At 37.8% G+C, this 15,184-nt stretch overlaps 1 protein-coding gene across 7 annotated transcripts in view; it reads left to right on the top strand.

The window, feature by feature from the left end:
- Positions 1–14,612, top strand: part of LOC145777774 (uncharacterized) — a 50,185-nt gene extending 35,573 nt beyond the window's left edge. For 5 of the 7 annotated variants that reach the window (XM_082589216.1, XM_082589218.1, XM_082589219.1 and 2 more), the window contains 14 exons: positions 979–1,109; positions 2,987–3,074; positions 3,509–3,599; positions 5,094–5,253; positions 6,574–7,107; positions 7,353–7,468; positions 7,629–7,723; positions 7,915–8,026; positions 8,363–8,467; positions 8,942–9,096; positions 9,273–9,472; positions 10,384–10,516; positions 11,893–12,038; positions 12,732–14,612. In XM_082589216.1, the coding sequence (XP_082445342.1) occupies positions 979–1,109; positions 2,987–3,074; positions 3,509–3,599; positions 5,094–5,253; positions 6,574–7,107; positions 7,353–7,468; positions 7,629–7,723; positions 7,915–8,026; positions 8,363–8,467; positions 8,942–9,096; positions 9,273–9,472; positions 10,384–10,516; positions 11,893–12,038; positions 12,732–12,752 (2,087 nt within the window). In that variant the 3' untranslated portion in view covers positions 12,753–14,612. The remainder of the gene's footprint in view (positions 1–978; positions 1,110–2,986; positions 3,075–3,508; positions 3,600–5,093; positions 5,254–6,573; positions 7,108–7,352; positions 7,469–7,628; positions 7,724–7,914; positions 8,027–8,362; positions 8,468–8,941; positions 9,097–9,272; positions 9,473–10,383; positions 10,517–11,892; positions 12,039–12,731) is intronic. The other 2 variants (XM_082589220.1, XM_082589222.1) reach the window with 1 other exon arrangement.
- Positions 14,613–15,184: the final 572 nt, after the last annotated feature.

Consider the following 15,184-nt stretch of genomic DNA (forward strand, 5'->3'; position numbering starts at 1 on the left):
CGGCACACATCGAAGTCGATAATCCGATTTTTTTTTTTGTCAAACGCGTTTCAGTATTGCGTTGTCGATGGTTGTAGCAGCTTTCCCGATTCCGGTCTTCAGTTTATTCACGTTTTTTGGAAGGGGAGGCACATAGACCAGTCCTTTCATAACCTTCCACGAAAAAAAATTGCTGGATGTGAGATCTGGAAGACCAGGGAATGTGAACCCGGTCATCTCGCACGGACCGTCCAATCCATCATAATAGCGATGCTTTGTTCAGCCACTGTCTAACTCTGAGGCTTCAAGGCGGTGGCGCCCTAGCCAGCATTACAAAAAAGCTTAAAATTTAGGTTTAAGATGGTAACAGTTTCATCTTACTACCAATCATGAGCACTCTAAATTTTCCCAAGACTTCCGGAACACCTTGCATTTTGCAAGATATTGAACTTTTCCTCAGTTGTTTTACGTGTTTTCCACGTTACAAGGGGACTTTTGTAGATTAAAATTGATGCAATTTTGAAGAAAAAATGTTAAATTTTACTCATTGCATTTTAGCGTTATTTGAAGAAATCGTAACCTAACCAACTCACTACATATACACTAACTATAGTAACGTATCGAACTGAAAGAGCTTGACTGATTTGGTCACGATCTTTTAGAATTTGATGGAAATACCGCTGTGTCTTCTCCAGTTTATACTACATGGTTTTCTTTTACGACTAAATTTTTTGTATTTATTTGTGACCTTTAATGTATATTTAGAATAGGATCAACCACTGCGATTTGTATCAGCGATGCGTTGGCTGCTATTGTTCGTGTTTATAAATGCGCACAACAGTTTACTTACCTGTCGTAAACATGTTAAAACATTTTCGTGATAACGGTTGTCAATGCTTTCGCACGAAGAGAAACTCAATTAACTCTTCTTTATTAGGCTACGTGTGACTACTGGCACATTCAACTAGTTGGTAAAAGTAGTTTGTATTTGATTTCCAGCTGAGGAGCAGTACGAACTACTGCGTCAATCCGCACTGCGCCGTCAGTTGAGCGCAAGCCAGCAGAGAATGTTGGCTCAGAAGCATTTGGTCGCTGTTGCAGCAATGGAAAAACAAAGAGAAGAGAACCAGGTACAAGTTGGCTTTGGAAACGAGTTTCCAAGTCAAGTTTTGTTTTTATGAATAAAGGGGAAAACAAATTGCTTAATTCAAGCTGTTCTGAATAAGATGTTGTGTTTTGAATTTTGGAAGCAGACTTAACAGCGTGATAAAAAACAAAACAATTTTCTGTCAAAGATTATCGCAAAAAATAGAAACAAAATAGATATAATCAGGCAAAAAAGTATAATATCTTGAATACAACACCAGAAGGTAAGACGTTAACATTTCTGTACTAATCTGTTACCACATCAGACTGTGGCAATTGTGGCATTGCAGCTTGATTCTACAGCAATTTAGATCTTACACTGCCATCAACTTCAAAGCATGACTTTGATACAAAGATTTCATCACAACTTATTACTGTAGTTCTCGTTACACAAAATGAATGCACATAAACGCACCATTGCCTGAAAAACGTTTAACCCAATCATGCTAAAAAAGGTTAGTCATAACTTTCAAAATGCCAGCTTCCTATAAAATCAAACAAAGGTGAAAAATCACACAAAGAAAAGAAATTTCTATAATGACACCAACATCGAAGACCCGCATTTGCTTTCTGGCTGTGCCGCAAAACCAGCCGTTTTCTTCTTGACATCTGTGTTTTGAGGATACAGTGTTCAAGAGCAAGTGTTTCCACGTGGAAGTCAGTTCTGGGATATTTTTGATACTACAAGGTCTAAGATGCGAAAATGTAACTTGGAAATTAATCAGCGACATTCTGATCACTTTGGAGACGTTTGCTGCAATTTAGTTGTTTTTGCTCGTTGATCCAATCTATCAACAACTATCAAGGTCTTAATTCCAACCGAAACTCTAGTTTCATCTTCTACAGTTATGTAACACATCAGAGTTGGTTTACGTCTTAACTTTAACTGAATTGGAGACTAAAGATTGACCTGGAACCTCAAATGTGTCTGCAGTTATTAGTCTGCAGCAAGAGGTGTTTGCTGTTTTGTTGATCTGCGGTTGATTCTAGGATTGGTGAGGCTTTTTCTCAAATAAATGTCAATTTAGTTAAAATTTTGAATTTGTTACATGCCTCACTCGCAACTATTGCCTGGAATGCAATCATTGAAAGTGCACATGAACAACGTTTTTACTAGTATAAAACTTGGTGGCTATTTTGTTGTCTATGGCCTAATTTGGTGCATGTCTTGTGCCCAGCAGTAAAAATTAAGGCAATTGCAAATATTTTCTTTATGTAACTAGCAGGTCATGAATCTTGTCTTGTTGTGGAAGGTATATCACAACGAAAAGCAATTTCCAAAGAGGCAGTATACTTTTTGTTTTTATTGGACTTCCATAATTTTTGTACTCTTTCCGCTAGTTTACAAATGGAAATTCTAGCCACTATGAAAATTTGAAAATACTGTTTTTGATCATATCATTTCTTACAATGATCAAAGTTTTTTTTCGCTTATTCTGGCATTAGAGTAAAGAAGACTGTTTTTCTTCTTTTTAAAAAATGCCAATTTGTCAGAAAGATCATGTTAATACGCAGCTAAATACAAGCTAATCAGTTTGTCATTTTTAAAATATTACAAAATTTCACCAATTTTGTTGCAGTGATTGAGTAGTTAAGACCAAAAGAATGCCCCTTTTTTCTGAACAAGTTTGCAAAGAAACTCTGCTCAGCCGTTCAGTCCCTGCGGCATGGCTTTCTGTTACCGTATTCAGCTATTTTTAGCTAGACAGGAAACTGACAACCTCTTTCATTAAATTTACTTATACAAGAAAAGTAGTTTACCACTTGAAGACTGACAAAGTTGATACTCTATCGTTGGTAACTTTTTAAACAATAGCTTCCTTATCACCTACATGCCTACAATAAGATGGTTTCTTTTAAGAGAGTGCCTTCGGCTGTCAGCGTTCACTCACACGGGGATTCCGGACCGAAGCAGCAACTTTACCCGTTCGAAGACCCGAGGAAAAACGGTAAGGGGTTGATTTCGCTGCAGCAAATTGTCTCTGCATTAGGCCAATAGCCTGCAGTGTTTAATAATACTTGTTCTGCAATAGATTGAGTTTCGCTTGTAGCAGCATGATCGTTGCTTACTTCACAATTATTGTAAATACAAACGACCTGTGTTGGCCTGATGCTGCGGGTTCCCTGTTTTCAGCTTTCGGAACATAGTTCCATATGCTAATGCTATGACGGAAAGCACTGATAGCACATGACTAGGGAACTATGTTCCAAAAGCTAGTGCAAACTGCTACTACCTCAGCGAACCCGCAGCATCAGGCTAAAACAGGTCGTTTGTATTTACATTTGTGAAGTTACTTGTTCAACTAACGTTTTACTTTACTGTCGTGGTTCCCACAATGAGGGTTATATCACTTATATGAAATGTGTATCAATCTCGTTCCAGGTCCTGATCCTTTATTATTGATTGCAAAGAGAAGCTTCCAACCCAACTCGCGTGCGGCCTCAGCAACTCTACCTTCTGCTCAAAACGGAATGTAAGTGTATTACGACCTTCATTTCTATTGTCACAGCTAGAACAATTTACCGTTTTCACATTTGCCTAACAAGGACCACTTTTTCTAGTTTGGGTGTGTTCTATGCAGGCATATATTGTATTGTACAGTACAGTATAAGTAAGTGTATGTTTACTGCACTAATAAAAGTAAGAAAACGCTTTAAGAGGAATTTTAATTGAACCATTAGTGCGGTGATGAACTGGCGGTATTGTATAAAAAAAACCTGCATTAAATTGTATGTAAGCTATTCAAATCTTTAGAAACCTTTTGTTACATTAATTATCTTGTTTTTCAATGTATTTAGATTTCCAACCATTTTGAGGTTAGTTTGTAATAGCATTGGCTAGTTTTGTCTATTCAGTAGATAAGCATGTTCTTTCAATTCTTTTTATTGATTTCAAATGGAATTTAACTCGAAATGATCGTAAGTTTAACTTTTTTCATTACAAGATTCTTTATTGTAGATTATGTAAAAAACTACTTGATCACAATAGCACGCAGTGGAAATATCAAATAAGATTATTTGAATAAAGAAGTTTGTGTTCAGTTGCACCTTTTTTTGTCGTATCCAGGCTTACACCTGGTGGTTGAAGATTTAGATTAAGTGGACGGGAAGGCAAGGAAGCCAATCTTCGTGTCCACCTTCAGGCATGCCTTTAGGTGTCCTGCCAAAGACACAGCCGAATGCTCTTGAGCGGTGTCGAACCGGCGCCCTTTCGATTGCCGTTCCAAGGCTCTCACCACTCGGCTATGCAGCCGACAAGGTTGCATCTGAACAGTGATCACAACTGTTGTGTCACTTAATTTCTTAATTTCAAATCTTCTGAATTTGTGCATTTTTGATTAGACAATTATTTGCAAAACTTAATTTGTTTATGCATGGATGGGTGATCTGGTAAACCCCTGTACAGTGATTAATTATTCCCAAATACACATCTTCAGTTCTTTAGAGTTTGCACAAACGAACGTAACAGGTCGAAAATTTTATGCCAATTTGTTGCAATATTCAGTTGATTAAGCCTTTCCGATCAATCGTTGTGCGCCTCACTTTGTATAGAATGATTGATATATTTTATCATGTTTTTAATTTGATTCGTTAGCGTTGTTGCGCATTGGATACATGGTGTAGTGGCAAGTAGGGCTGGTGCTAGTCGTTGATTTTAATTCTATTGTTACGTACACGGATGCTTGATGTCCATATCAATCACGTCACATTACCACCGAGCACATTTCATGCTTCAAGGAAAGAAGAGGCAATAAGAGAAGTTAGACAAAAGAAGTTCTACACAACCAAAAGCTACTTTAACACCTAACACAATGTAATAGTATATAGGCCTACAATCCTATACATAAGCTACTGCTGCAGTGTAATACCGCACCACAAAGGACAGCAGGCTAAAAACTACACGTATAAACTTTTTCAATAACTTTCTGTTTTTAGTTTGATTGCAGCCTTAGGTTTATGCTTAACAGGTACCGCACCGCTGCAGAGAGTTCCCGCTCCATGGGGGGATCTCGTTCAACTACATTTGGAGAACCGTCGCGATTTCAAAATACAAATAAAGAACAAAACACCCGCGAAAGCAAGGCAAGACCTGGCAGCTCTGTTTCTTTAGCAGAAGCTCATCTCAAGGTAAGACGCCACTGAATTGAAGCCGTATCTCATGCTAATTTTTTGTCGTTTGATTCACTTTGTGATAAATTTTCACCTGTTTCACGCATTTATGTGAGTTTGTGTTTTGTGTATGCATGTTCAGCTTTAATCCAGTGACCTCCCCGTTACCGAAGGTGGTCGCATCCTGTTGTGTTGTATATGTGATTTGGCAGTGCACTATATGTTGTAGCAATGAGCGCGAAAATAGAATTGACAAAAAAGAAACTAGAACAAAATGTTCATTATTCATTTATCATTTACGTTAGTAGTATAGAATCTATGAATGGACTTGTAAATGTAATAACCCTCGGTACTAACTGGTAATAACCCTCGGTACGAACGGGTAATAACCCTCGACAAATTCCTTTTTCGCCAGCAATACGTTTTATTTAGTAGATCTATTTGGACAAAAGGTAAAGTATTTCTTGATTTGTTTCACTCTCTTCTCAATACAGCCTCACATTTGCCGTCAGCCCCACTTCTCCCCTTATCAAGTGTCATATAACCTGTGTATCTCACTTTTCCCACACGATTCGTAAATTGCGATATTATAACAAGCAAAGAAGTAGACGCTATAAAACGCCAACGTTACAGTGTGGGAAAAGTGAGAACAAGTTATATGACATTTAATAAGGGGAGAAGTTGGACTGACGGCAAATGTGAGGATGTATTGAGAAGAGAGTGAATCAAACAAAGAAATACTTTACCTTTTATCCAAATAGATCTACTGAATAAAATCTATTGCTGGCAAAAAAAGAATTTGCCGAGGGTTCGTACCAAGAGTTCTTACTGATTCGTACCGAGGGTTATTACTTTTACAAGTCCATTCATACATTCTATACTACTTACGTTTATTCCAAATTCGCCAATTTGTCCAACCAAAAGCCTTTCAGTTACATTTTGTAGGAATTTTGAACAAAATAATTTTACCTTTTTTGCTTATGTGACCCGTGCTCGAAACTTTTGTGCATATGGCGCTGGCTTTATCGAACGGGTAGGCCATGTGGCCAAGAAAATCACTCTGAATTACGAAATTCTACAATATTATCTTGAAATTGTTTGCCATTTCCGTGCACAGTGTTAATTATAATTTCATCTTTAATCATCCAAATCTGTCAAATACACTTCTGGTTTTGGTGTTGTTTTAATTTGAAGTTTACGTAAATCTGATGCTACTGATCTACCTTGAGTTGAAAATGATTAAATTGTCAAAGTGTGGTCGATATGTGCACGACAAAATGAATTGCTGCTGATTATGAGAATACAAAACTCACTTATTCAATGTCATTTTTCTCACAGCAAAGCGGAGTTGTCCCAGCTTGCACAGAGACCTCAATTAAAGTTGACACCGCAAAGCAATCCGACCCCAAACAGTCGAGAACGTCCGAACCAGTCCCGAAACCATCTTCAGTCCAACCCAACCAGTCTCCACATTATTTCACTAAAGTGCAAGATGAAGTTGATGAACAAAAGGAAGTCAAAAAAGCACAAAGAACTATTTCACCTGACAATCCGGTAGTCGTCGAACAATCTGTTGAAAAAGTTTGTGGTGATCGCGAAAACTCTCAAGAAAGATCCAAGTATCCTCATCAGACAATCCATCTTGAAACGCATGAAAAAGATAACATTGTATCGTCTGAACAAGATTTTTTATCTGATAACAAACACACACCTATCACTGTGAGTAATGCCAAGGACAATCCACTGCCAGACATTGAAGCAAGCGACTTTACATCGAAACTTTCAAACCACCCTAAACTGGTTCCAACCAGAATGGCCAAGCTGTCACGAACTAGAAGTCTTCATCAGACTCCAATGACGGGATTAGTCAAGGTGTGTGCAACACACACTCCATAGAATTAATTTTATCGAAACGACCCTTAAAAATGTAGACGTGTGGCTTGGAGCTTAGGCTATCCTGAGAATCCTCCTGCCAGTAAAGAAAATTGCATAAAGTGAAACGAATTAAAATGATTAAAATTGACCGAATATCGTGCTTAGACCATAGACTACATTATACATTGAAACATTTATTACTTCTGTTTTGATGTTTTGATTTTGAGCCATATTCTTTGAAGGGAGATACCATGTTTCCGAAAAATTCCGAACCGAATTCGGTATCTTCCGGAATCAGGAAAACTACGACATTAGTCATGGAACCGGAACCAGATAAACTGAGCATTCAAAACAACAGGTAACCTCTATTTCCAACAAAATATCTTACCAACGTTGAAAAATCTATTTCTATAAATATATTGAATGATCTATTATGGTATAAAAGAATTGTTTTGTTATAATGAAAGTCAAATAGATTGTTTGAACAATTTCCTTCTTTGTTACGTTTGTGGTGTCAGATCATCATTGAAAGCATCTCATTCCGAATCCAGTGATTCCCATGGCTACAAACACGCAAACAAAACCTACCAGACTTCTGACGACTCGTTCTTTGGTAGGTTGCGGTTATGCACGAGTTGATTTTTTAAATGTTTATCTTCTACTCAACACTTTGAAACTTTTGATCTACTTTGAATGATTCAATTTTTTTAATTAAAAGTTGGTTTCTTGTTAGTGCTACACCATCACATGATGTTGGTGAATGTGAAACCTTTGAAGTAAAGAAGACTTTGATATTTTGTTTAGGGATGTCGGATAGAATAGGCCTCGGGGTGATGCCACGCAACGGCAGGGTTCCACCCGTCGTGGCCAACATAGCTGAGCTTCGAAGATCCCTCATGGGACAGGGAAGGGAAACGTAAGAGATGCCTACAGTAACAAATCCCACATAGGATTATAATACAACTATTTTATTGATCGCGAGATAAAGTGTCACTATATGTAATGAGCAGAAGCTCAAATATCACCATCTTGACCTGTTTTAATTTTTTTTTTTTTTTCGGTTTAAGAATAAACTAAAACATTGAAAAGATGTAAAACATTGGTCAACGAAAGCATAAATGTTTGATAAACACTCTATTCTAACGCTACTAGCAGGCTGGTCAGTTTTATAATTTGTTTTACATCAGCGCAAAAATGTATAAACACATTTATCAAATATCCGATCAACGTAAACCAATGTTGACACTGACAGTTCGGAAGCTAAAGCAGAGAGCTCACGTAAGATCATCACTCACCCGCATACAACCAACCGACTGTCGGCAGAAGATGGATTCCAACCTGGAGATGGGGCTATACCGTGAGTGAAGTACAGAATGACGAGTGCTTGTTTTTTTGGAGGGGAGTGGGTGGGAGGCGAAAACTCTTCTTTTATTATTCGATTTCGTAGAATGATGAAAGATTTATAAAATAAATTCTTTCGTTTTTCTGGTGACTGCAGACGATACTACCACAAGATGTTGAAAGTGATATGTTCACTTCTGTATAGTCATATAGTGCCGTTTTGCTGCTAAACAAGTACGTTTTGCTTGTTTCAGCCCCCTTGATAGAGTCAGTCGTGCTGACTGACGAAATGTCTATAATAAAGCTAGTTCTCACTTTCAACATGTTGTGGCGGCCTAGTCTGCAGTCACCAAACGAAAGTAAGAAATTAAGTCATACTTTATTGCTTAGTGAAGAGTCTTATTCTGATGAAAAAACGTTACAACATTCTTGACCGAACGCAAGGAAGTATTTCTATTTTGTCAAATTTCGTTTGATCGGTTCTTGGTAGTTTCAGCCAAAGACCTCGCCGTAGAAATTTTGCTGCGTCAAAGCAACGTCACAAAACATCAACTGAATTTGAAGGAAGGCGGAACTCCACCAAGCAACAATCACCAGTGACTGATTTCTTCAAAGAAGATAAGAAGTCTAAAGCTGCTGAAGCAGGTTAGCCTCCGGTCATTAATGCAACGTCCAAAGATCGATTTCTCAATTTCGTTGCTCATCGCAAGCATTATTTGAAAATCGCGACTGCGATGAATCAAAACTTGTTTCTACAAAATATTCCATTGTGATTGCGTTAGAATACATACGGGATACTTTATCGTTGAGCTGTTCTGCAGAAGACGACATCATGTCATCCGATGACGATTGTGATAACTTGAGCACCATAGCCAATCTAAGTGACCAGAAGCATAACCGAAGACAGAAACCCGGCGAGAGGAAAAATGATAAAGATTCATTTTTTGAAAGAGATAATGCTCGTGATGAACCTTTTCTGATAACCAGTCGAAGTGAGCCGGAAAGCAGATGGTTTACACAGGTAACTGAGTAAATTTTTTTGCCATATCGTGTGAACTTCTTTTTGTGACTTTTTTTTTGTCAGTTTGTGTCCTGCACAAAAGCGAAAGATTTTCTAGAAATTCTACTTTGTGCAACCATACGCAGCAGACTAATCCAAGCAATAGCACGACATTCCTCATCATATTAAAAAAAACTGCAAACTTTTCGGCTATAGCCTACATTTATTCCTTATGAAGCATCTATAGTTATGTTTAACCGAAAACAACTACTTTCTTTTTGTACCACAATGAAAGCCGTATTGTTGCTTGAGAGCCTTTACAGAGAGGAACTGACCAAAAGAATAAAGAACCCAAAATGTAGATACTAAGCTCATGTTCAGCAAACGTTTCGAAAACTCAATCGCCTTCATCTTCAGTGCTATATACTGCCTTCATACTATATATACTATATTCATACTATACTGCCTTCATCTTCAGTGCTATAAATGCTATATTTATAACACTGCAGATGAAGGCAGTTCAGTTTTCGAAACGTTTGCTGAACATGAACTTAGCATCTACATTTTGGGTTCTTTATTTTTTTGGTCAGCGTTCCCATTTTTTCATCGTCATTATGTCCCTTCCTCGTATTGAGGGTAGGATACAATGCGCCATTGTTCTCTGTTTGAGCTGTTTGTACTGCACGTTCATAGTTTTCCAAATCATCCTTGGTCTGCTTTTTTTTACCATTTGTCTTCCCTTCTATAAATAATCTTTGTAACGAGTTTTGCCTTATTGTGTGTCCGAAATATTTCAATTTTCTTGATTTGACTATTTCGAAGAGAATTTTTTGTATACTTGTTTCTTGAATCAAATGCATCATGATTTTTTAGCTAAACTGGTCACAAAACCCAAGTTTTCGTACGTTATATCATCAGACGTTACGTTGCAGGGAAATGCCACCGTGGAGAAACTATCCGATTATTCGATGACTAATATCAGGATCGGAGCACGGACGACAAAATCTCGGGTTGATGAACAATGGATCGATTCCCATCAGAAACAAGAAGGAAACACTCTTTTATGTCAGTGCATGGAATGAATTAATTTGATTTCAATAAAATTATAAATCGGTTGTTTTTTTAATCTTTATCCTCCGACAAACTGACTAAGCCTTTGATAGGTTATTTCTAACAGCTTCGCATACTTGCAGAGTCTTTAAACCACTGACGCGGGGCTTGTTATTTAAGTTTCCGATATAGCCTATATGTTGAAATGTTGATGCCGGGGAATTATTCCATTCATTAGGTTCCGTTGAATGGAAAGCAGTACTGAAATGCGTTGCTCAAGCGCACACCCTGAGAGTCGAACCAGCGCCGATTGATCTTGAGTCGGACGCCTTCTTCTTAATGGAAATCCCCTATCACACAACCCATGCCCCACTTACCGTACCTGAGAGTGAAGCTCGATCGGCAATTGACTTATAAACAACATGCTGAAGCCCTCCATGCTAAGCTATCGGCACGCAACAACTTGCTGAGATGCTTAGCTGGAACATCCTGGGGTGCTAGTACTTCCACACTCCGTACAAGTTCTCTTGCACTTGTTTACAACACTTTCGACTATGCTTCTCCGCTTGGTGCCACAGCGTACACACTTTCAAAATTGACCCTGCCCTCAACACCACCATCAGAATAATCACTGATTGCCTACTGCAATTTCCACTGACTTTCTGCCGGTACTATCAGGCATTGCCCCAGCTAAACTGCGTAGGAAAAATCACGTACATAGGTTGGTTTTACAAGCTATGTCAAGGGATTTCCACCTCCTCAACCATGTGGTCCTAAAATCGCACCTCCAAAGGCCCCAGCGCTTGAAATCCTGACGCCCTTTTTCCTGCCATGGTGCAGCTATCTAACTTAAACTTCCACATTTCCGAAGTTTGGAATAGTGAATTGAAAGAAGTCGTGAGACCAGTTCAATTCACGGTCTTTCCCAATATCAATGCACGAGGAGCAGAACTAACTCGGAAGAAATGGGTAAATCTTTATCGTTTGCGAACTGGGGTGGGCCGTTTTACTAGCAACATGTTCCAATAGGACCTCGCCGACTCACCATCTTGTGCATGTGGCTTTGATTTTGAGACTGCGTACCACATTCTCTATCAATGTCCTCTATACCGACCCAAGGATAGACAATTAGACATGTAGACCTAACGACACTCGATGAACACACAACCCATTGGCTGCTGCTCCTGGATATAACAACGTGATCTGCGGCGCACTCAAACGCAAGAAGAAGCATCATATCATGATGTAATCTATAATATTGTCATATCACATCACAATATTCTTGATATGTACATATTCAATGTTCTATTGTACGGAAAAATACAAGCTCATGAATCTACTCGCAACCGAAAAAATCATAACTTTTTATTGTGACTTAACTTCCACAACAGCTGCAGGACGTCCTGACAAACAGACCCTATCAGCGGTGAGCCTTAACATGAACGGAAGAGATGGAAGTGACCGGACTTGTGTGACCACCCCTGCTTTAGCTAGCCGTCCGGCACCCCCCTTATTACGATACTTGAGTGCAAAGCAGGTAATATTACCACATAAGGTACTACTATTATTTATTTGCATCAGACAGACATAACGCCCATATTGAAGAATAAATACACAAGCCATACAGTTGTACACAAACAGTAGCGGCGCGAAAGTAGCCAAAAGCCAATTGCATTGTGCGGTCAATAATGTTTTGTATTAAATGCCAATGTAGTCAGAATGATTGTATTTGTCAAAGCATTTTTTATCCACATGACAGCGTAGTTTGTTTAGAATAATATTGCTATTTGATCAATCTCAGTAGGCTACGTCATGAGTAAATTGAAAAGTGTGTCACATAATAAGGCGCCACGTGGTTGGAGTGTGGTTTTGAAAATCATGGCGACGACAAAATGCAGTTTCCATCAGCTCATTTTCCAGACAGCAAAATCCGTCATTTTTACATTGATTCAGCGTCTGCGGACGTTGAATTAATGCAAAAATGTCGGATTTTGCTTTCTGGCTTGACATACCTGAAAAAAGAGAGTTACATATTGTTTCACAAGTCTTTATAGTTTGCTTGTTTTTTGTGTCTACAGGGTCAAAACAAGAAAAAATTATTCTATTTGAATAAGTTTATACTGATGAAGCCACACTTGTGTGGCGAAAGCTCTGTATATAAACCGATTCTTTTGATTTGGTGTGATGTTGTTTACTTTGTTTATAGTTTGTTTGTTTTTTGTGTCTGCAGGGTCAAAACAAGAAAAAATAGAATTTTTGGACAAGCAATCAAAAAGACAGCAATTGTCAGAAAATGAAATTTATGCTCCTAAGAATGCCACGTCGAAGATTCACTTGACTGAAGTTATCAATTCAATCCAGAACACTGTCTTTCTAACTCCATTGTCTTTTTATCATTACCTAAAATCACTTTTTGTGCTTTCTGGGCTATTAGTGAAAGCCTACAAGTTGCTAATTTCCTCCAAGAAAGTTTATTGTTTGTAGAGGGCTGCAACTTACCAGTTTCTCACACGAAAGTGTACTTCAAAAAACATGGATTTTTATAACAATTTACTGAATTTGTAAGATCGTTTGCAAACTGGAGCATTCAACTCACTGCTATTATCAGCTATCCTTTTTTACACTCGAAATCATTTTTAGTTGGAAAGAATTCCGACTACTTTTTTGCAAAGTAATTATTTTATTAGTTTTGTGATAAAAGTCTCATCTACCTTAAGTAGCCAGTAAAATAAATTTAATAGTCGTGTTTTTTAGCCATTTTAGACATAACACTTATTGAAATAGATTTCTTTCCATGCATTTCACTTTTGGTTCTTTTTGATGTCAACAGAATCGAACAATCTCGCTTAACCGACATTATTGCACGAAAAAGGTTGGTCCGTCTGTAGACTCGTGTGAATTGTTTTGCATTACTTTATTGCACTGTGCATATTGAACAATATATATCTCTATTTAGTCTATTAAACAAGAAGAGTCTTTTTTCAGGTTGTATTATCGAAACTTTGGTTGATGATTTTACCTTTGTCAGTTTGTAGTTTCATCCTCATAGCTTACGGGGTGAACGAATAACACTTAAATAACATGATATACGTTCTTCTGATGCAAACTAAGTTGAACTATCATAAGACGTACGAAGTGATATGGAAAATGCATCCTGTTATTTGCAGAAGTTTTGTTGGAAAACGCTAATATTGAAATAGTTGACTAGTGACCACTGACCACTAGTTCCACCTAACTCATAGGATTTTTAGATTTCCAAACTTGTTGCATTATGTTTAGTTTTCACTGCATCCCCAAGTTATCCTGTAAAATTGCATCGTTTCGACGTAAAAGTGCTGCCACTAGTTTTGTCCAACCAATCCGTCAAGTTTCGTTTCTCGAAACAGTCAATGAAGTAACAAAAGCACCTTTTTTTGCGTTGATTTAACGTCTTCGAATGATTGTTCCTTTGAGTAGAAGTGTTAGCCTACAGAGGCAATGTTTTACGTTACTTTTCTCTTTTAATAAACAACGAATAGTAAACGTTTCTGTATTAAGCGATTTGACCACCCCGTTGCACACGAATCAAATCGTTCGTGTACGTATCAAAGTTGGATCAACTTCATAGTTTTCAGTTTAATTGCATTACAATTACATGTGGATAGCAATTATTTCAAAATTTTTCATCCCATTACAATTACAGTGTTCTGAAAATTTTAAATTACGATTACTTCCAAAAGTAATTAATTACACGTTTCAGTTATAACAGTATGAAATAATGAAGAATGCACTCTCTCGAAAATGATACGGCATCTGGCTAAGTACACTGGACATAAATGCAAAGCTAATACAAGGCTGATGTTGAATGAAACAAGAAAACAGTTCGATTGCTACATTGAGCAAATTGTTTTACGAATAGCCGAAAACACGCTGCAATTCTGGCAAGAAATTGTGTTTGTAAAAGCTTGCTTTTCGTGGTCTGTCTATGCCAGCCTCATCAGCGCCGGTGGAGTGTGTCTTCTGTAGGAGTGATATCATTAAGAGGCCTCACTGTGGCGGCACCCGTCGGCTATGCTATCTATGTTGATTTATATGAAACGCAATGAGAACGTCTTCTAAAGACATGCCCAATGTAGCCTAATGTAGGTCTACACAACATAAGCCTTCACATGCATGTGTCATTGTTGAACAGATAGATATAGTGCAGTCGTGTGAGATTTTTTGTTGGAAATTTTTTTTATTAAGCTGGTACTTTGCTCAGACCTTCCCCATATAATAAGCAAAAGGATAAATCTATGAATTTCAGGCAAATTTAAAATTAGCCTATTCGTCACTGTTGGACTTATTCTTCCATATTTTTTAACAAGAATTAAACAAAGTAAGCGAAACATAAATTGAAGCTATTGTCATCATCAAAAACGTTAAAGATGTTGCTTTCCTCCTCGTCTTGTCCCGTTTCATCTTCATTGTACGAGCATTCCCCTTCTTCGGTACCAACATCGGCGTTTTGCAGAAGTGAAAAAAAGTCTTCATTCTTAAGTTTTTCGTCTAGTCTCTGGAGTATGTCGTTCATACTAATTACATGTATTACTTAGATATGAAAAAGATGTGAAACTATTACATTCAACACCACGACTCCAGATATTGCTGATAATTGTAGAATTCTCTTTTTATCTATATGGTGGTACGATCAATTCCTAACCG

The sequence above is a fragment of the Aplidium turbinatum genome, chromosome 9 (genome assembly GCF_918807975.1).
Source record: "Aplidium turbinatum chromosome 9, kaAplTurb1.1, whole genome shotgun sequence".
Taxonomy (NCBI): Eukaryota; Metazoa; Chordata; class Ascidiacea; order Aplousobranchia; family Polyclinidae; genus Aplidium; species Aplidium turbinatum.